At 41.9% G+C, this 21886-nt stretch overlaps 2 protein-coding genes across 3 annotated transcripts; both read left to right on the top strand.

Annotated features, from left to right (window-relative positions):
• Positions 1 to 4924: 4924 nt before the first annotated feature.
• grhl3 (grainyhead-like transcription factor 3) lies at positions 4925 to 14391 on the top strand. Its single transcript, XM_005723846.1, has 15 exons — positions 4925 to 5053; positions 6638 to 6806; positions 6926 to 6984; positions 7820 to 8084; positions 8190 to 8429; positions 9106 to 9217; positions 9344 to 9438; positions 9944 to 10102; positions 10198 to 10267; positions 10376 to 10497; positions 11363 to 11388; positions 11508 to 11593; positions 11700 to 11785; positions 11997 to 12061; positions 13382 to 14391. The coding sequence occupies exons 1-15, from the start codon at positions 5037 to 5039 to the stop codon at positions 13497 to 13499; spliced, it is 1689 nt and encodes a 562-aa protein (XP_005723903.1). The 5' UTR covers positions 4925 to 5036; the 3' UTR covers positions 13500 to 14391.
• Positions 14392 to 16794: 2403 nt separating this feature from the next.
• cldn23l (claudin 23-like) lies at positions 16795 to 20066 on the top strand. Of its 2 annotated transcripts, XM_013908416.1 has the most exons (3): positions 16795 to 17078; positions 18825 to 18877; positions 19100 to 20066. In XM_013908416.1, the coding sequence occupies exon 3, from the start codon at positions 19259 to 19261 to the stop codon at positions 20000 to 20002; it is 744 nt and encodes a 247-aa protein (XP_013763870.1). In that variant the 5' UTR covers positions 16795 to 17078; positions 18825 to 18877; positions 19100 to 19258; the 3' UTR covers positions 20003 to 20066. The 2 variants fall into 2 exon arrangements, with proteins under 2 accessions (XP_013763870.1, XP_005723902.1); XM_005723845.2 differs by lacking the exon at positions 16795 to 17078 and having other exon boundaries at positions 18209 to 18877.
• The last annotated feature ends 1820 nt before the right edge of the window (positions 20067 to 21886 follow it).

Here is a 21886-nt window from a genome sequence, read left to right as displayed (position 1 = left end):
TGTATATATATATAATATTCTGTAACTCTGTAACTTCTGTCGGTGCTGTGCTTTTTGGAAACCGAATTTCCCAGAGGAACCCACCCGAGGGATTAATAAAGTTTTATCTTATCTTATCTTATCTTATCTAGTAGGTTTTTCTTTTGGTTTTTCTTTTGGTTTGTTTTCAAGGCTCAAAGAAATGATCAGAACCTAGAGTACAGCTTTCAGATGAGCACAGTAATAAATTGTAGTAGTTGTCTATCAAGCTTAGTGGAGTGAAACAGTCAATTAACAGAAAATGGAGCACTCAGATAAAGTACCACTGGAGTTAATGTGAGTACCTGCCTGCACAGGGGTGGTTGATGCTGACAGTTTGTCTTTTTTTCTAATGTGTGTTTTGAGTTGTTAAGTGAACAGTTTTGCTATTTGCTATTTAAAAAAAAGTTAAATACCCACATAAGTGATTATTGATGATTATTGCAGTAACTAATCTCATGTTCATTATTCAGCTAAGTGCATCTGCAGCAAGCCTAGAAGCAAGAAGTCACTCCCTATTACACCAGTGAACCTCCAGGGTTTGGTTTGAAATAGTGGAGGAGTACAAATACCTGGGTGTTCACCTCAATAACAAACTGGATTGGTCCACGAATACAAATGCACTTTACAAAAAGAGTCAAAGTCGTCTTCACTGCTACGGCGGCTGAGATCCTTTGGGGTGAGCAGGACTCTTTTAAGGATGTTCTGTGGTGGCTATCTTTTATGCTGTGGTCTGCTAGAGTGGTGAAAAGGCAAAGAGGGATGGGGGAAACTTAACAAACTGGTCAAGGGGGCAAGCTCTGTCCTTGATTGTCTGCTGAAGTCCATCAGCAGGCTCGGGAGGAGAGGATGTTGTCTAAGCTAACATCCATCATGGACAACACCTCCCACCCCCTGCATGAGACTGTACGAGCACTGAGCAGCTCGTTCAGCAGTAGACTTTTACACCCACAGTGTAGGAAGGAGCGCTACTGCAGGTCATTCTTACCAGCAGCTGTCAGACTATAACACAGTTTAACATGGTTATCCTACTCATCACCTGTTTAATCGATATATCATATGTTCTTTAATTGCTGCTACTTATTTGAAACATCTTTGTACACTGTATATTTCATTCGCATCATTCAAACACACACACCCACACTTGTGTATATATCTCTGTATATTTTCTACATATTTTTATATGTTCGAATTTGAGTCGCTTGTGCGTATAGGACTACTTGTGTTTATATCTCCCTTGCTATAAGAGCTGTGTAACACCAAAATTTCTCATTTGTAGGATAATAAAGGTTTATTCTATTTTATTCTATGAAAGAGGAGCTACAGTGGCCATTTATCAGCTAGTTTTAAAGCATGAGCTCAGTTGAAAATTGTCGAGCAAATGGAAAATGTTGATGATACTCTGCGCTCACAGTCAGTGACCCTAAATGTCTCAGTGTGAGTTCATTAATCCACTTCTGCACATGAGAAAATGTCTCTCCAGTTTAGTACCCTATGCCATCTGAGGAGGATAATTTTGGCTTTTTATAACTGTAGCTACATTTCCCTTTGGCCATGCTATGCATGCATGGTTGTGATTGTACACATCGGTTCATAGTGTGGTATAAAGTACCTTGTTTTTGCTTGAATTTCTTTATAACTTCTATTGTGTGGACATAGCAAAGTCAGCTGAGCCAAATATCCTTGCTGTCAAAGCTGGTTAGGTGTCTAACCCATATCCTGCATGCATGTGTGTTTGTGCAGCTGCTTTGCCAAGAGAAATGTGGAAATATATAATTTATTAGTATGCACAGTATACGACACAAGATATTTCACAGTAAAATCCTCTCAGTGCAGCTGATGTGTTTTAAAGGCACTTTAATAAATCATACTAGCAATTTAATGCTCCAGACACACTCAGAAAATGACAGTGGAGTGCAAAGGAGATCAAAATGTCATATAAAAGTAATTACATGTGCATCTTCAACATTATAAAATAATTTGTTAGATTTCCTGCTTTAATTTTTCCAAAGTAATAATGTTTAAGGTTGTGTCGCAATCTCTTACTATTCTGCCATAAACACAATCCTGCTTCATTTTCACAATCCTAAACATAAAAATGACAAAACCTTGAAAACCTTCACTTATAATGTTGAATGCTTAAGATGGAATCAGTTGTGCCTGACAATGCTTTGTATGACTGGATTTTTTTTTCAGCAATACTGAGAAATTGAATATTTATGAGAACACAGCAGGTAACAGCAGAAAACTGGTGCTTAAAAAGAAGCAGCAGAAATGGGAACTCCTTGCAGCTGCAGAAAACATGATGGGCCCTTGCAGTAACAGGTGCACAGTCTTAGCATAAGGGCAGATTTCCCAGTATGAAGAAGTCAGTAGACAGTATCATGCCAGAGGCATATATCTCTCAATCCTTAACACACATTCCTACATGACAGACTAGGCATTAGGGCAGATGAAGAGATACAGAAAGAGAAAGAGATGGGGAGATATGTATAGTGTGGAGTTAATGAGAAGGATCAGCCACAGGACAAAAGGGCTGCTATTTTCATTACTTTGTTCTCTCTGCATGACTTCTTCACTTTGGTTTATCACTGTGGATGTGCGTGATCGTTGCGTGAAGGGGTTTAGTCGTGGCCACAAAGTCCTTAAGTGGCAGAAACAGATAAGACTCACTGGTCAAACGGTCACAAGGGAAAGGAGAAGTAGGAACATGAGGTGAAAGGAAGAGTAAGTAGGAGATTGGGAAAGGAGAAAGAGAGATTTATGGTGGGAGAGAGGTGTTGAGAATGATCCTTCTCAGCAGCAGTGGTGCGTAGAGCTGGTGCTGACGTCTGTTTGTGTGCTAGCATGCATGGCTGCATGCTTGCATTCACATCCACACAAGCTGTCACACAGCACAGCAAAGCAGCCCGGCGCTTGTTGGTTTCTTACTCTACGGATAAGTTTCGAGGCAGGCCTTTGAACATCTTGACACCGCCATCCATCTTCCAATTCCTTGCATTGTCAGATTGGAAGAGATCTTTTGGGGGGTTTGCGGAGCACTGCTACATTTGACAAGAAGTCCAACAATAAACAGAAGACCTTACTTTCAAATAGAGTTTGCACAAAGATGCACTTTCTTTCCTAAAGATGATCACGCCTGATATTCAGGAAATTGATTGATTGCTCAGTAGACTTGCTGAACACTGGGGTGTGTGTGGGGGTGGGAGGGCGCTGCATTGGCAGAAGGATTGATGTCAGGTAAACACATAAGATAAAAAGGCAGAAAGAAGAGGTGAGAGTGGCAGAGTGAGAGTAAGGCAAGGATAAAGGAGCCAAGCATTTTGATATGCTAATTTTGCATCTCTAATGGAGGGTAAACAGAGAGAGCATAAGAAAGACAGGGTGAGAGAGAAACTTGGAGAAATAGTTCACACCTTCAACGAGCAGAGTTGATAATTGCTTTGTGAGAAAAGATCCACTTCCATGTTACCGTGGCGTGTCTGTAAACTTCTTATCCCCATGTTCATGTGTTATTATTACTTTATAACTGGCTTTCATTTAAATTACAGGTTTTTTTTGTATGCGGCTGACGTTTTAGGTCATATTTACTTTGGAGTAATAAAAGATGCGTCATACTCACAGACTTCTTTCTTTTTCTCTTTTGATTCAGAGCCAATTTGCCTCAGGGCTTTCTGCATGTATGCGTGTGTTTCTTATCCAGTGAGGGTGTGCATGAGTGTGTGGGCAGACTGCACAGCACGCACCCTTGTGTGTTACCACGCCAGATTCCCTCAGGTGTCCCACAAGAGGGGCTCACACGTGGATGAACAGATAAACAGGTACATATAATCATCCTTGCTTTTTCTAGCTTTCGCTCTGTGTGTTCGTGTAAAAGGCTCGGCAGATTCTGAGCTACAGATAAAATCCCTTAGCGACAAGCGCCTATATGACTCCTGGTAGCACGATGTGTGAGCTTTGGTTAGGGAGTTTGCATCTTACTCTTAAAAAACTCTTGCACAGGGTTATTGTGAAAGAGATTCTAACCAAAGTAGAAGCTCTTTCTCATCATTTCCATGTTTCTTTCTTCAGATGTAGATCCTCCCTCCAAATGCAAAGCATAAAAAGTTGCCCAGACAGTCCTGAGTCCAACAGATTCAGGTGATTGCATTTTTTTAATCCATCCATCCATCCATCCATCCACTTTCCTAACTGTGGCCCTAAAACTTACATCTAGAGCCTATCTCAGGGCTCATTGTTGTTTATTTAAAGTTTTTTTCCTCTCCGTATGTGTCTTGGTCATCATTTGCTCATTTATTCTGTTATTCTCATTTTTTCATTATATTCTTGAAAGAAAAATCTATAGTTTGCTCTGAAAATTCAAAACACTTCAGATCATTATAAAAACAATGGAACAAATGAAAGATTTCTTTTGAAGTTTTAAATCTCAGGATTCTTCTGCTCTCTGCAATAACGCATTTATAACTGCAATGTAGCTTTTAAAAAGTAAAGAAACCAAAACCTTTCAGTGAAATAATAATGAAGGGGTGAGAGTGAGCAATGATACTGAAAAACTATTAACATCTTAAAGCTGAGTTCCTGACCTCTGCTGCCTTTCTCAGAGTCATTACCAAACATTTCACACCTCTGGGATCACCACTCTCCCCTTTTCTTTTCTTTTTAATCCAAAATGTTAATGAGATTCAAAGCTCTCCTGCCATGGATTTGTCATGCAAAGTGAACTCCGGGCTTACACATTCACAGTCATGGTTTCTTTCCAATTTGGGAAGAGATCTACACCTTCCCCTCTTCACCTGTCCTATCACACACCTGTTCCACACCTCTCAGCCAATCAGAGGGGAGAGGAAACTTTGTCCGGGCATGAAATAAATCTGGGTCCTCTTCAGAGAGAATCACAACACTTGACTCATCTGCGTTTCACAGCTCTTCCCTGTTAGACTGAAGAAGAAGAGAATCCCCTACGAAAGCTGAAGAGTGGAGATTAAAGGAGCCTATTCAAGCTGACTTGGACTGAAGACATGACCAAAGAGACTGAGTAAGTTCTTCAAGGGTTTTGTTTTAGGTGTTTTTTAGCTATTGTAACTGCAAGCTTTTTTCCCCATTAGGTATTTTTTTGTCTTTCCACAAGACAAAAACATTTTTAGTTTGGACTTGGTATAACACAGTGAATGGGTTATTTAAGATTCCAGCCTGGAATCCCCCGTTCTTCTTTGTCAATGGTACCCCATGTGAAAGGGAGCGTTTTTCAGGAGAAAATGATATGGATAAATTTATCACACACACAAGCTGTGATAGGCACACACAAAGTTGGCGTTTTTTGCTGTAGCGGGTCTGCTTCTACTTGCGCTGTCACTAACCTAGGGGGCCACAGAGCACAAAAGGAGCGCAGAAAATAAGAATCTCTTCTTGAGGTGTTGGAGGGGTAATGACAGCATGCGTTGCATTGAATTACATAATGGTGAAACCCAAGACACGAGACACCCCCCCCCGCGCCCCCCTCCTATGGACCAAAGTTAAAACCAGCGCTGTCGGCTTGTTTTGGGGGAAATATGCAGAGAATAACTTGTGTTTGTTGTTTTGGGAGGCTGCTGCTGAGTGTGAGGCAGGTGCACCTCTGAACAGGTGTACCGGCTTTGCTTAAGGATTTGTGGCATAGCTAAAATTTGAAAGGACACTAGTATAAACTGAGGCTCTAATCTGGCAACCAAATATTTTGTTTTGAGGTACGCAGTTTTCCATGCTCATATGTATGTGATGTATTTTAAGCTTTACAGATACTGGGCTGAATTGCATTAATCAGCAGTCGTCCATTAATGCGTGTGAGAAGTCGTGGGATTTCTCCCTAAGCGTTAGTTCTGTTGCGGCTGTTCACACCTGTGGTCTTTGCCTCATGTCATCACATTTGATTAACTGTTTATCTAGGTTACACTGCAGCTATTTGTTCATTAGCCGTTTAAGACAAACTCCAAAGGGGGCTTATCCTAGCAGTTCTGATGTTAACAATTCAGTGTCGATGTGAGTCTCTACAAACAAATACAATCCCCAGAACCCCAGGCTCTTTGTGTGTGTGTGTGTGTGTGTGTGTGTGTGTGTGTGTGTGTGTGTGTGTGTGTGTGTGTGTGTGTGTGTTTCCAAGTGAAATGAAAAACCAGAGCTCACCTCTGTGACAGCTGTGGGTTTCTGTTTACTGAGCAAGAAAATCTTGTCATCTCTTTTAAGATCTGAGCAAATATGAGAGTTTATATAGGACTCACAAATGTAGTTTCTCTTTCTTTCACAACACTGGAAACCAAAAAACTCTATGCGTGTGTGTGTGTGCATGTTTATGGGTGGCCCCTGGCTTTTTAAGCCTTTTTGACACCGCTACGTCTGAGAGATGTTACTCAGCACGGTGCTTTTGCAATCGAAACCCTACAGGCTACAGGACAAGTATGTGCAGTGCTCCAGGGCCATGGTAAATGTCAAATCCTGATGGCTAAGCGATCGGAAACATAGTGGGTCTGCTATTAATGAGGACTTTAAAACTAAATAGTTATAGTTTGATATTTAAAGTTGTTTCAGTGTATATTTTAATTTGAAAGTCACCCTGCTAATCTAAACCCTTTCTGGCCTGTTGTAGGACTCTGGGACTGGTCTTTCAGAGCGAGAACTTCAGCTATAACAATTACTCAAACTACGCCATGGACTCCTGGTCTTATCTGGATAACTCCATAACTGAGCCGAACCCCTCAAAATCCAGATTGCCCGAAGAGCTAACAGCCCTCTCGATGTTTTATGAACAGTGCAAGGTAAATAATGTATAACCACTTGTTGTGTTAAACCAAAGTAGTTCATCTTGAGTAAACCTAAAGATTCATTTTAATTTCCTGACACTTATCGCATTTCCCCCTTTTTCCTATTTTTCCAGACCCCAAAAGTGAACGCTGCCTGCAGCCGCACAGGCAACGTGTGCAAAGTACCAGAGAGGTAAGACAGAGTTTCTGCAGCTGCTCCCACACACACACTTTCACTCACGCTTCACAAACCAGTCATGCCTCTGACATTGTTTCCATGTATCTATAGTCATTCATAGTCATAGTCATGTCACTCTTCACCGCACAGCTTTAAATAGTTATTTCAGTCCATTTTTTTTTGTCATTTCTGTGACAGGTAGCATGACTCAGATACTCAATCAGTTGTCACTGAACTGAAGTTATTCAAGTAATAATACAGAAAGAGAAAGGCAGGGCTTTAGGAGGCCGTAAACTGATGAGTGGGTAATCCTCTAGTCAAACACAGTCAGAGGGATTGTTGTCTTCCTCTCAAGCTCTTCCATTCATCTACCCTTCCTTGATCATCCTCTCTGCCTTTCTTAAAGAGTTTCACAACAGGAGGACAGGTAGCTGTTTTTTCTCATTTTGGTCTTTATATTCCTACTCCTTGTTAGGTATGTGAGAAAGGCCATTGTTGGGGCTCAGTGTTGTTCCCTCAAACATTTTTATCCGAGAAACTCAAACACAGAGAAGAGGGGGAAAAAACTGGATTAAGAGACAAACAGTTCCCGCCCAGAGTCAAACCGGGCCTTTCTACAAGTTTGCAGTAGCCGTGTGTGTGTTGAGACGCAAGAGGTGCTTTTACTGACCGTTGTACGTTTACTCTGGCAGCCTTTAAGCTTCTGTAACGGTTAAGGGCACACAATAGCCAGTCACTTCAACTATGTTTGTTTCCTTGATGTGTTGTTACCTGAGTCATGATGACATCAACAAGGTGGATTTTCTGTTATAGCTAATCTTTTTTCCCCCCAACTTACCCACCCTGCCAGGAATCTGCACCAGACCAATGAGATTTCTCCACTGGACACGTCCGCTATCGCCATGAAGATTCTCTCTGAGAACCTTCCCATCCAGCCCAGCAACGTTTTGGGATCTAAACAGATCCCGCAGATTTCCGTTCCTGCCACCTCAGAAACATACACCTCGCTGACCAGTGTTGTGGAAAATACTTATGACAAACAGGAGCTCAGCAACTTTTTTGAATTGCTGCAAAAGTGGCCAGAGAACACTGTTTTCCCTGACCCCAGCACTGAGGTACCATAATTTAATGTTAAAGCCCTGTCTCCCATATAGTTTTAAAAGCTCTGTGCTGCTTCTTTTTTTCCTTCACTAATCCATATATCTCTGTGTGGCTATCAGAATCTTCCCTACAGCGATCCCTTCCCTGAAAACCATTCCAGCCCAGTCTACTCCCGCTCCTACACCAGTTCCCCATCTGAGAGATCCAGGAGTGAGTTCCAGTTTTCTCTCGGGGCTCCTGCAGCTTCTTCTCACAAGTCCAGCGAGCTCCCCATGGTGTATCTGAACAAGGGACAATTCTACCCCATCACTCTCCATGGGGTGGAAAGCAGCACCTGCATTACTGCCACCAAAGTCAAGGTGAGCCATCGTGACGCATCATCAGGAAAGCAAGGACTGCTTTTGTTCTAAGTTATTCTCCAAGATTTGTTTTGTTTTCTGTGTGTGTCTTACGTAAAAAAAAAGGATGACTATAGTTACATCCTTCCCTTCGGGCATTTTGTTTTTCCATCAAGCCAAATAACACCTAAATTCTTTGCGTGCCAACAAGGCAACCCTTCCCAAATATCTGTCCCTCCCTTGGAGACAGTTCCTTTAATGACTAATACCCTGCTGACACCCTGCAAACCAGGTTGGTGCATTTAAAATGACAGCATCCTGCCCTTTATAATTTATTCCTACCTCAGGGCAATGAGGCCAGAGCGCAGTACAGCTCACCTCAGCTACATTTGTCTGATGTGACACAAGCAGAACAGAAAGCAAAAAAGGAGTGGACAAGGAGAGAGGAAGGTGTGGTGCGGTTTACAGCCGTTTTCTTTGTCAAACGAATCGGAGGATAAGAATACACAAAAACACATGCTAGCTCAACACAAATAACTGGTGACAATTTGGGAGAAAGGAAGGATTTGGAGTGATGGATGACGCGCGATGAAGGAGAATTCTTAGATATGCGTGCAGGTGTAAAGAAATACGTACCAGCTAGACAAATGAATCTAATTTTCCTGCTCTTTTTGTCACCTTCCTTTCTCCACTTCAGACAGTGGTGATGGCCGTGTTTGAGAATGACAAGAGCCCAGAAATGCAGCTGCGCTTCTGGAATCACTGGCACGGACGCCAGCCAACTGTCAAGCAGAGGGTCATTGACATCGGTATGTTCTTTGCACATGGAAAGTCACCGTGCACAACACCTACAAAAGTTACCAAAAAAATACTCCGCTTTCTGTTGTGCCTTTCATACCGCTGTTAAAAAAACGTTTCTCTTTGTTTTTTAACAGCGGACTACAAGGAAGTGTTCAGCGGCATTAGCAATGTTGAAGAAGTGGCCTTCAATGCTCTCTCTTTTGTGTGGAACCCCAGCGAGGAGGCCAAGGTAAACAGACCGGCACAAAGATGCACCCACATCACTATCACACAAGAATGCACAGACTTACTGACTGTAAGGCCAGTTCTATGAAAATAAAAGAACAGGTGGAAGTTTTAGAGGAAAATAGTGGAAAGGTAGAACAGGTAGGTGAAGGAGAAAAGGAGTGGCTGCGGTGGGAGTGGAGGAATCCCAGAAATGTGTTTGGCCCTAAGGCTTTTGTCACAACAACCGGCTAAAGACACGACAGCTTATGCGAGCTTCTCTGTGGCCCAAAGGCGCTGGGGTGGGGCGAACCTACTGCAAACGGCACGGAGCAGGAAGGCAGGGAACTGTCTCTAGTATATATGATCACAGGGAGAATGTGTAAAGGCCAGAAAAAAAGAAATCTGTCTATGAAACATGTCATTATGATCCTACTGGGACACATGAGCAACAAATGAAAAACATCAGTAAAAGCTGCCCGACACCATAGTGATGTATACATATAATAATCATTTCTCTTTTTCTCCAGGTGTACATTGGGATCAATTCCCTGAGCACAGACTTCTCCTCTCAGAAAGGAGTGAAAGGCCTGCCCCTGAACCTTCAGATCGACACTTACGACTTAAGCTCAGGAAACGGCCAAATGATACACAGAGCTGCTCTCCAGGTCAAGATTTTCTGTGATAAGGTAACTCGCTTTATTCCATTCATCTTCTTATACGAGCAAACATGCGTTAATTGAGTCAGAATGACTTATCTAATGGTGTAACTGTGTGTCGTCAGGGTGCAGAGAGGAAGATGAGAGACGAGGAGAGGAAGAGATCCAAGAAGCGAGGAAAGAACACTAATGATGGTAACAGTTAGCACTGGAAATGGCAGCACAACCTTTATAGGACCTTTTTTAATATGCTATCTGTGAAAGTCCAATCTAACATCCCTCATTGTCCTCCTTTGTTTGCAGCTAAATCTTTAGTAAGTAGCTCCATAGGCAACGAGTGCACCTTCTTCCAGACCCTGGATGACCACATCACCCAGCCAGTTCTCTTTATTCCAGAGACACACCTGTCCAGCTTACAGCGCATGGTAGGTCCTCATTTAACAACAGTGCTACCCCCACCCATCCATATCCTTGCAGGCAATAGGGCAGGCACGAGCAAGGCAGGGGAGAAAAAAAAACTGTGGGAAAGTATGCGGTGGGAAAAGTGGGAGGGTGGGGGGATAGTGGTGCCAGAGAAAGTGAGGTGAAACACAGGCCTGAGATCCGATGAGCTAATTGGAGTCGAAACCAGACACAAGTACAAGCCGCTACAGCTGCTGACACCGAGATTAAGCTATGAGCGCTTTCACAGAAACACATGCATGCACGCACCTGGTGAGACAGCACTCACACCTTTTATGCGGCAAGACACCCTCATATCCTCTGTTTCTTCTACTCAGATACACTTGCATTAGTAGTGTGGTGAGAGTGCTGTTCAGACAGGACATTTTTCCCACGCCAGGAAGCCTAGAGGAGCATGCAATATGTTCGGATCAATAATAAGAGGGTTCATGGGTTAGATGTCATTGCTGTTAGGTCCATTATACAGCTAGTCCTGATTTTCAGTGGCTAACACAAAAGAAAAATAAAGAACAGGAAGTTGCAAAATTGCTTAACAATGTGACGCATCACAGTTTTGTATTGCATAGCTAAAGCAGAAAATATCTTTGATTTAACAGTATGATTAGGCGTAGGATGGTGCTATCAGTGTCTCTCCATCAGTGTCCACACTTCCGCTGCTCCGTTAGAGGTTATGGGAAATGCAGCACTAAAATGATGATAACATTCCTTTTCTTTTAAAGTGTTAAGCATAGACAGCTCTGGGAAGGTGGGACATTAGGCAATGCCTTTATCAGTAGAGAAGCGTCTAATCAGATCTCTGGTCTCCTCTCGGTTTCCCTGTCTCTATAGGCCACTCCCATGGACGAAGCGGAAAGGTAAGCATAGTTACGCACACACACGCACAAAAAAACATAACATTTAGCCATCACAGTCAGCATTTTCAAACAGAAGCTAAGTGGCCGCTTTTGTCTAATGCAAATGTTTGCGCTTCCAGGAGTTCTCTGAAGAGGCTGTATCCAGACAGAGAGCAGACGAGCTCCCCAACCAACAAACAAGCTCGCAAAGAAGATGCACAGAGAGGTAGATAGAAACATGCAAGTCTCATAAAAAAAATCTAAGTTAAATCAAAATTGAAAAAAAGTGTCCTCTTTGGTGCTAAAAAATGTTTTTTCTTGGTTTATATTAGTTCTTCTGTACGTGAGGACAAACTCTGAAGAGGTGTTTGATGCCCTCATGCTCAACTCGCCAACGCTGTCGGGCTTGCGAGAAGCTGTAAGTATCACATGATTGCTTTAAAGACACACAAAAACACATTCCAGAGTCCTCTGACTTGAGTTTCCTGAGGTGGGGATCAAAAGCACCTTCACCTGTTTACTTCTGTATTCACTGGAACATTTGTACCATATCTTTTTGCCAAAAGTGAATATCATATTTCTTTCATCAGATCATGCTAACAGTCTTCTCGTTCCTTTACTTTCCTCAGATTTCAGAAAAGTACGGCCTGCAAAAAGAAACCATCGGGAAAATCTACAAAAAATGCAGGAGAGGGTGAGCGTCCTGTTCTTTTGTTATGACTATTGCATTGTGATTTTACAAATTACCAAAAACAACTGAGATCATTGGTGGCACTAAGAAGCTTTCTTTTCCAATCCAAACATTTTTTGAGGAATTAACCATAGTGAAAGTGAATGGTTGTCTTGGCCCTCCAACCTTTCCGAGGTTGCTGATACCCTACCTCTCACCCTGTGATATCTCAGACAGGCTCCTGTGTTGCAGACAGATGGATAGACTAGTTAGTCTCACCAAGTGCACCTGTCGCCATGATTTGCATTGATTTTGGGCTTATTTTGTTGTTTTAATCTTATCTTCCCTTAAGGAAGCGCTTGTTGACAAACCGGGCGGGTAGGTTAGTTGGCTCGGCCCTGGAATGTTTTAATTGCAGCTCTTCTAAAGGAAAACTATATGACTGAAAGAAGATGAAAAGATTTTTTTAAGTCCTGCTGTTGAGTCACTGGCAATGGCTGTACTTATTTATGTTTTCATAACATTATCTCTTTGGAACATCAGAAAGCAGCATTGAAAGACGAAATTCCTGATATGATAAAGGCTTTGGATGTTTCCACTCGCTAGCTGAAGGCTGTCTGTCAGGTTTACAATTGTCACGCGTCTTTCAGCTCAATGGCGAAAGGTCATACAGGTAGCTGCGCCTTTTCCACGATGAATACGGATGCTTGTTATTTTAGATAGGAAGGGTTTACAACTAGCCGCGAAAGAATAATTTGCAGAATTTCTATGTGGCTGACAAACTGTTGATAGTCTGTGCTTTTTCTTTTTGAGACTTACTGTCAGTAGCTGAAACACCTTTGGGTAATTTTCCTGCTGCTTGCTGGAAGCAATCACTGCAGGGGGAGCAGCTAAACTAACAGGTTGGGTTACATTCTCCCTGCAGTTCCCTCCCTGTCTATTGCTCTTGTCTTCAATCAATCCTGTCCCTGCAGGCAGAATGCATGGGCCAGTGGTTAGTTCAGTCATTACAGCCTTAAAGGCTAGTGTTAGTGCTGCAGAGGAGGAGGAGGCGGAAGAACAGGGTGACCTGATTTTTAACTCCTACTGATGCAGGAGATATACCGCCTCTATGTCTTTCACTTGAGATCTTCTTCCAAACAAAAGACATGTTGTCTTTAACCCTGGCAACCTGTTTGTGTCACACCAGGGTGAAAGGTTGAGTACACTGAACACATTATTAGGCTGTTTGAACACCGCAGTTTTAGAGACGAATATGATTTTCTCTAAATAGGTTAATGGTTTTGCACCTTGTTTCTCCACAGTCCCCGGAGTAACCCTGTCTTTTTTTTGTCTCCCCAACAGGATCTTTGTCAACATGGATGACAACATCATCCAACACTACACCAACCAGTCGGCATTCCTCATCGAGGTTTCCGAGTTGGGCAACGGTCAGTTCCAGGTTACCCTTGTTGAAGTATGAGAAGAATCAGCCACCCACTCTGCTGAAGGATGAAGAAATAAAGATGCCAGTTTGATCAATTTCTTGAAGCACTGCCTGAGCAGACAGAATGTAGGATGTGGACTTCCAAAAAGCGAGAAGAAAACTGAAGTGAAAGCAGCACCCCAGTTTTTTACTTCTGCCTAAAATGTTGTACATATCATTCTTCTTCCCCGTTCTTGTGATTGTGTTAACGTCAGAGCAATAATGCTCAGCGGCCCTTTATGTATTTAATGTAAATAGGTTTTAAGAAGACAGTGTTGTATGAGCTATCTGTGTACATATAGAATACCAGTTTCCATAAACTGCTATGTATTTCATTTTTATTGAAAGAGCTCCGTGCATGATTTGTGCACAGCATTTTTTAAGCATTTTTATAGGTTACTGCTTGCGATGTACTCATCATTTCTTCTATAAAAACACAATGGTGCGTTTTTTTTCTTACTCTCAGTCTGCTGTCACTATTTTTTTTTACTGCCAAAAGTATCCTCCTCTAGGTTCCTGTTAGTTTCACAACCGAGATCACCCAACACTGGGTTGCATTCAGAACCTAAAGTCAGACATTTCCACCCTTAAAACCACACATGAGTTAGTATTGGTCATCATTTAGCCCCTAAATTGTGGACATTTCCTGACTGTATGGTGATATCACAAATTTCTTTTTTCTGGAAACACTTCAAAAACACCCTCAACCCAGCCAGAGGACTTTCACTGTGTGCATGTATATGCATGTGTAAAAACTTGTTTGTTTCTTTATACATTATGCATCATTTCAAAGCGTGCATGTATCCCTGCGTTATTTCATAATTTTACAATCAGGTTATATTGGTCAAGCATTGGCCCTTTTGTATGAAAATAAAGAAAATGCATAAGAGGTTTGGGGTCTGTTTCTGTTTTTACAGCTCTGACTGAAATAAAAAAGAGATAAATTAGCAGTGGGAAAAACAAAAGATACCACTTGTGTAGAGGAGGTGTGAATAATTACAATTAGCCTAGGAGATTAAGTGCATATTGGAAAATTCAGAAAGAGCTGATTGCTGTCTCTACACATCAAACAAAAGCATGAAACTGATCTGTGCCTGAGATTGGTCCTCTCATATTCTGAAAGCATAAACAGACCAAATGTGCAGAAAATAGTATATTTGCATGAGACATTGTGAGAGGTGTCAATAAAAGTGAAAAGCATTGAAAAACAAAGTTTTCACAAGACTATGCAGTCCTGTAAAAAAATGAAGTACTGTCTAATTGTCTCCATAGGAATTAAGGGGTTAAGTAGCAGCTAGGTGCTGCTTTGTTTTAATTGATCATCAGGAAGTGTGAGAACCTTTGTAAAAGCAGATGTTTTGGTGGTTTGCTGGTCCAGAAGATTCAGGTGTGTGTTAACACATTGCCACAATGTGTCTGTGAAGGTTCTCAGTCATCCAGGTCATCGTAGTCAAAGGAGCTTGCAAAGAAAAGCGTCTGGACTTCTTTAAGTTGCTTGAAGACGTTTCACCTCTCATCCGAGAAGCTTCTTCAGTTCTAAGGTCAAATGGTTGAGAGTCCCAGATATAAACCTAGTGGGAGTAAACCCCCACAGAGGGACAAAAGGACCCCCTGATGATCCTCTAATCGCCTGAGCCAAGGTGTGAAACTGGGTGTGGGTCCCAGTCCGCCAGAGTTTCGGGTGTGTTCATTGTGAAACCTGGCCCCACCTTATCATGCGAATTCCTGAGGTCAGCTGGCCCAGGATGTGAGTGGGCGTTAAGGCGTCTGGGAAGGGATCTCAAAACTGGATTATAGATGGCAAAGAGTTGGTGTTGTAAACCCCCGCCTCTGTTCAAAGATGGTTGCTCACAGTGGACATAGATGGCTTCTTTCACTCCTCTTTCAAACCATCTGTCCTCTCTGTCCAAAATGTGAACATTGGCATCCTCGAAAGAGTGTCCTTTATCCTTTAGATGCAGATGGACTGCTGAGTCTTGTCCTGTGGAGGTGGCTCTTCTGTGTTGTGCCATGCGCTTGTGAAGTGGCTGTTTGGTCTCTCCAATGTAGAGGTCTGAGCATTCCTCGCTGCACTGTACAGCATACACCACATTGTTAAGTTTGTGTTTAGGAGTTTTGTCTTTCGGGTGAATTGCCACAATGTTCTCAGGGATGGATGTCCTTGCAAATTCACCCAAAAGTCAGGTCGTGCAATGCTAAAAAAAAATACATCTTAGGTTTACAATGTTGCATATGAACAACAAGATGTCTGGATCAAAGTCCTTAGGAAAGGAGATGTGAAAGCATGGTAAACAGAGGCAGGAAGCACAGGAAGCACCTCATACCAACTGTCCAACAGTAGAGCACAGTGGTGGAGGTATGAAGAATTGTTTTGCAATTGTTTAACAGCCTTTTACTTGGACCGAGGCAGCTTGGAGTCTACACTAGAATCAAGTATGTGATCATCGGTCCAACAGCTAATTTTAAAGCTAAAACTGGGTCATACAACATGACAGTGATCCCAGGAACAACAGAATGTCTGGACCTCAACCCAATTGAAATGCTGTGGCAGGACCTTGAGAGTAAAGGTCATACAGAAAGCAATGTTGCTGTAGGTGCTCCTGTCAATTAACAATCATTGGATGTACTTTTTTCACACAAACTGAAAGAGTTATAGATCTGGCACGTGACGGAACTTCTTTGTCCTGAGGCTTTATTGGGGTTGCAGCTGTATGCATCTCTTTTTGACATTAAAACTCTAACAATCAAGACATTTCTAGGTTTGTAGTAGTTTCCATCATACAGTATTTCTCCAATGCATCTCCACAAACTGACTTTTTAGTGGCTCACACCTTTCCATGTTCAAAGTGTATCCAGCCAAAGACACCTACAGGTTAAACTACCCTTTGACCACTATGACTGCCTTCTCTTCCCTTTTGCAGTGCCTGTCTTGCAGTGTTTACTTCATGTTTCAGCCAATCAAAATGTGGCATGAAGGAAAAAGGATAAAAATGCTCTGCAGTCCCACATAAATTGGGACACCTGCCAGTGTGGGAGTGATTGTGCAAGCTTGTGTCCCTATGTCTGTGTTCTCAAAACAGGATTCATAAAAAGGCAAACAATAAGCAGTCAGATTTTGATTTTCGAACACCTCTATGTGGTCGAAAACAGGCAGATTGAAGTGTTGGTATTACTCAGAAAGCTCCCCACATTCCCTACTTGGCAACAGCGACAGGGAAAAGCAGGGAGGGACTGTCCTAGATATAACACAGACATTGGCAAGTCAAAGAGAGAAACACATCCAGGAGAAAGTGGGATAGCGGGGAAGAGAAGCAGACAGCTGAGGAAGCAGCCAGGGGGGGAAAAAAGAGGAGGGGGCAGACACAAGGACACAGACATGAAGACAGAGGAAATTGTTGCAGAGGCAAGTGGAGAAATTTTTAAAGCAAGGGCAGATGAGAAGAAAGAGGGAGAAAGAACAATAAAGAAGTCGTCGCACCATCTGCTCCCACAGAGAGAAACATGTTAGCCATTCAGACGACAGCAGGGAGGCAGCCAGCGATCTGCAGTGAGATACAAACAAACCCCTCCTGAATGGTAAGTGACTGCTACTTCATGGACTGTGTCGGTGTGCGTGCATGTGTTTGTATTTGCTCCAAATAGGGAGGGAAAATGCTATTAAAAATGTACTGCATGCTTGGAATTTTTTGGCTCATGACTGGCCTCTTTATGTCTTTCTTTTCTGCATCAAACCTAATCAAGCACCTCAGGGAGCTGCACTGCATTTACAGTCATTACAGTGGCAGTAATCAATGGACTTGGCAATGCGACAGCTGCAAGAGTAACAAGTGTGTATAGAACATAATTCATACCTAAGTGAGACTTTGTGGTGCACATGAAAGCCCTCACAGGTGGCTCAGAGCTTTGATTCTTGTCTCTGTCATCTTCTATGATTTTTATGTCATGTCACTAAAGTCAAGCAGGTGATATTTGTGTTTATGAAGCTACAATCCTATCATGTGTCCCGCATCCACATCCAGACATGCATTCTCATGCAAAATTTCTACTCTAAATTCTACAATTGTCTCTGCACGTTTAAAACAATATTTTTCTAGTACGTTCTGTCCTTTCCTGCGCACAGCTGCTTCTTTGCAAAGTGTAATCTCCGATTAAATTAAAGAGGAACAAGACTGACTCCGTCACGCTATATGTCATCAGCTCCCAAGCGACATTGCTGGAAGTAATATCTCGCCATCAATTATAGGTCAGATTTACAAATGTGATTGCTGTTGGATCAATATCTTCCTGTAAGTTATAAGTTAAGCTTAAAAATAGGCATTCCTTTGTTTTCTTAACCTTCAGATGCAGGATCATATATATATATATATATAATTTGTAATAATAAAGAAAAGATGATTAAACAATTAATGATGGATAAGAATCTGTGTAATATCTAATATGTTAAACTATAGTTGCACTTTTTTTTTACTTTTTAAATGTTTGCATTTATATGTGTACAGCTCACTAACACCTTGCATGTTTTGTGACACTTTATCATCATGTGCCTTAGATAAAAAGACTTTTCTTTGTTAAAAACTTTTTTGTGTAAACACATTTTGCTTGGTATAATAATTTTCTGCTTATTATTATTATTATTATTATTATTATTATTATTATAAGAAACAGCCTCAACATTTCTAGTCGTCCTCCTTTGCAAAAACACAGTGAGCCACGTCTTATACAGCATTGTCATCATAACATCTTTGCAGACGTTGTTTGTTTAACAGAGATGTCCGGCTTGTTTGTCTGCATGATTCACTTACGTCTTCACTCTGTCCTCTTCTCCTGGGACATTCTTTACTGTTCTGTCTGAGACTCACTCTGCATTCAAACAGTGGCCTCACATAATTACTAACCCGACTGAATTCTACCAAGGTCACAGCTGGCCATCAATCCTCAAACATTAAAAAAAAAATAGTGGCACACTCATCATACACACACATACGCACGCACGCACACACTAAACTCAAGTATGCCAACATTTGTACCATTTGTACACATGAGATCATCACATCTTGTGCAGAGAGAAGTCTTGTGATAAACACAACCGCACACGCATACTGCCACGTTGAGCAGGTTATTGTATCCTAGCAACAGAGGCAGCCATCGACTGCTCTGGGTTTTTGTGTGTGTGTGTTTTTTTCCCTGTCCAGCGCAGGAGCAGTGAAGCCAAACCTCCTTCTGCTTTCTCCGTCTGCTCGTGCACTTGTGTTTACTCCACTTCAGCTCTGCCTCTGCTTTTCTCTGTCTCTCATCATCGCATTGACCTTCTCTTTCACTCAGGCAGTCAGAATGAAGAGCCTGCAGATTAAACACAGGAGACTTTCGTTTAAGAGGTACTGGGCGAGCTTTTTTCTTATTTTATTGTGTTAAATCTTTAATGTTGTGATCGTTGTAGTGACTGTCTTTGCATTTGCCACAGTCTTATTTATAGCTCTCTAAAGCTCTTTGTGTTTCTTGTCAGAAAGTGGAGGAGATGTTTGTGACACAAATTGATTTTTTTTTAAACACAGGATTTTATCTAACTGTTCTTCTTCTTCTTCTTCTTCTTCTGTTAGAGCAGAGTAAACCATGCCAAGATTTGACCAGCAGGCGATGTCTCTGTCTGGAGAAACAACCACTGTTATTTGTGTTTTGTAAAATATTTGTAGCATACTGAACACTGGTACTGTACTATTTTTTTTATTCCTGACAAGCTGGATTTGTGAGAACAAAAGATGCACACTCCAGCCTCCATGGTGATGGGGATCGTTTTTGCCCCCTTGGGTTTGGTCCTAGTCTTCACTGCTGCCATCACCCCCCAGTGGAGAGAGGGACAGGCACATTTGGGAATGGCAGGACCGGGAAGTCTGCTCCGGTCAGGAACAAAAAGTCATGGGACCAGGTCCAGTTCAGTGGAGGCACTGATCTTGTTGCGCTCTGATGGACTATGGGAGAGCTGCCTGCAGGTGGAGCGCTCTGACTTGAGGCAGTGCTGGCCTGTGGCTGGTCCGTATCAGAGAGACCCCAGGGTTCGTCTGGCACAGGGTTTGGTGCTAACCTCATTGTTCCTGTGCGGCACTGGCATTCTCCTGGCTTGCATCGGGGTCCGGTGCTGGGCAGATCTCCCTCTAAGAGGTGTAGCAGCCTCAGGAGGACTTCTGGTGGTGACAGCAGGGCTGCTGAGCCTGACTGCGTTAGGGGTTTACACCCACAACCTTAAAAGACTCGGGATGGATCCAAGTCAAAGGATTCATAACCCACGGTACCCACACCTCAACTTGCATCCAGCTGGCTCGCTTTACTTTGGGTGGCTGGGTTCGTGTCTACAGGTGTTGGGAGGCGCCGCTTTGCTTTTCAGTTTCAAACGACCACGATGCCCAACCTGCCCATCTAGGCATGAGCTTTCTGTGTCTCCCTGCCACTCATGTCCAGAAATGACCAACAAGCCTGACATGGATGTATATGAAGTTAGTTGTTAGAAGCTTGTCCAACATTTTAAACTTTAAGAAAGCGTGGACAGAAAAGAGAAAAAAAAATAGCATTAAGGGCACTTTCTAAACCCATTTTTATCTTTTCAGTGTGTAGCTTATGTAATGAAAAGTCATAAATTCATAAATGACTGTGGACTACCAGACATTGCTGCTTAGTAATGAACTGTCATGCAGGTTTAAACATAATGGATGTAGCTCTCCTTTAACACAAGAACAAACATGATCTGGGGGTGTAAATAAAAACAAATGGATGAATGTCACGTTAGAAAAAGATTCAACATCACGCTGCCTTTAAATGCAACATGTGGTGAAATACGATTGAAGTATTGCTTTGTGTTGCCTTTACGTTGTAGCCATGCATTTGTACTGTTAAGAAGAAAATTGTCTGAACAGAACTGTGAATCATAGATGATGCCAGCAGAAGCCTAAAAAAATAGCTTAAATTCTTAAGGTCATCACACTTGGTTTCATCTGTATTAAGCTGGTTGTTAACAGAAAAAAAAGCTTTACATTTATATGTGATATCCTGTTTTGTTGATGAATTTGCTGGGTAACATTATATTTCTGGAATAAGATGAGCACTATGAATATTAAAGAAGGCGTCACAGGAGGATATACAAAAGGGTATTTTCTATTCCTTGCAAATGACTGGTTTGTGTTGTCATTTTGTGCTCATATTTGTTGCACTAAATAAAAAACTATTTATCACAATCTGTTGCATTTATTTATTTATTACTTTTCAGATTAGGTAGGTTATGCTGCAATGAAGAAAAACGAAATCAGGAAATAGGAGCACATGCAATTCACTTATGAAGATAACTTTGGAAGCTAAATACATTTACATGTTTAATATGGAAATAAATTCACATTATTTGTCTTAAGACGAGGCCGAGAGCCAGAGTGATCATCTCACATGTTGTACGGCAGACAAGTTCACTGCATTTAAACCAAGCAACATTATGTGAATAGATGTTAGATGTGAATGTTGCCTGGAGCCACGTGGAGAGATCGCAATCCGATGTGAGAATAACCTATTCAATCGCTTCAGCTGGCAACAAACAACCTCAGGAGAGGAGAGAAATTCACATCATGGTTGAAAACGCAGGTCTTTGAGACCTGCTCGCACAGAACAAGTAAACATTTTATCTACTTAGTAGTAAACGTCAGTGGACGGCTTAAAAGAGGTCTCAGACACAGAGGAGGGTGTAATTCATGCACTGAAGACAGACACACACATTTAGAAACACAGACACAATACTTTACCAAGTCTGGGCAGTTATCTCCCACTCAGTTGCGGGAAATCACAGAACATCATAACACTCTTCAGTGATCGTTACACTCTCTTTTTTTTAATTTAGCAAGTGAAGGTTACAGTATAAAGCAGCAGGGTCGCATGGGATGTCTTAGTATTCAGGAAGACATCATCTGTCTTAGTGCATTTACAGCAGATCCAGGCAAAAGGTAATCGAGAAACTCGGCTGTCATGCAGCTGTTCTTTATTCTCCTAGGATCCAGGACCCGGTGTCCAAATTTTGGGTTGTCTAGACCACAATACTAAATTTAGCTCTACAAGGGCTGGATATCCACTTACGAGGACATTATACTGCCACTGTTCTACTGAAATTGAAAACGAATGACCTCATGGGTGCATATCAGGCCCTTGAAGAGCAAAATCAGATAAAAAGAAATTTCTTTGTTTTTACATTCAACAGGTCTCAATCAGCCCAAATAGCAAAGAGAAATTAAAAATGCATGCCATGAAAGAGTTCAGGTCTTAGGAGGTTTAAGTTCATTAAATATATAATTTTTGGTGAAAGGTTCTCATTAAGGTCATGAAGGGAGTTTGAAAAGGACTTACCCAGACGAGCAATA

Source organism: Pundamilia nyererei, unplaced genomic scaffold, assembly GCF_000239375.1.
Source record: "Pundamilia nyererei isolate P.nyererei 1_Seehausen unplaced genomic scaffold, PunNye1.0 scaffold00010, whole genome shotgun sequence".
Classification (NCBI taxonomy): Eukaryota; Metazoa; Chordata; class Actinopteri; order Cichliformes; family Cichlidae; genus Pundamilia; species Pundamilia nyererei.
Note: the sequence above shows the minus strand (reverse complement) of the source record. Positions and strands in the feature narration are given on the sequence as shown.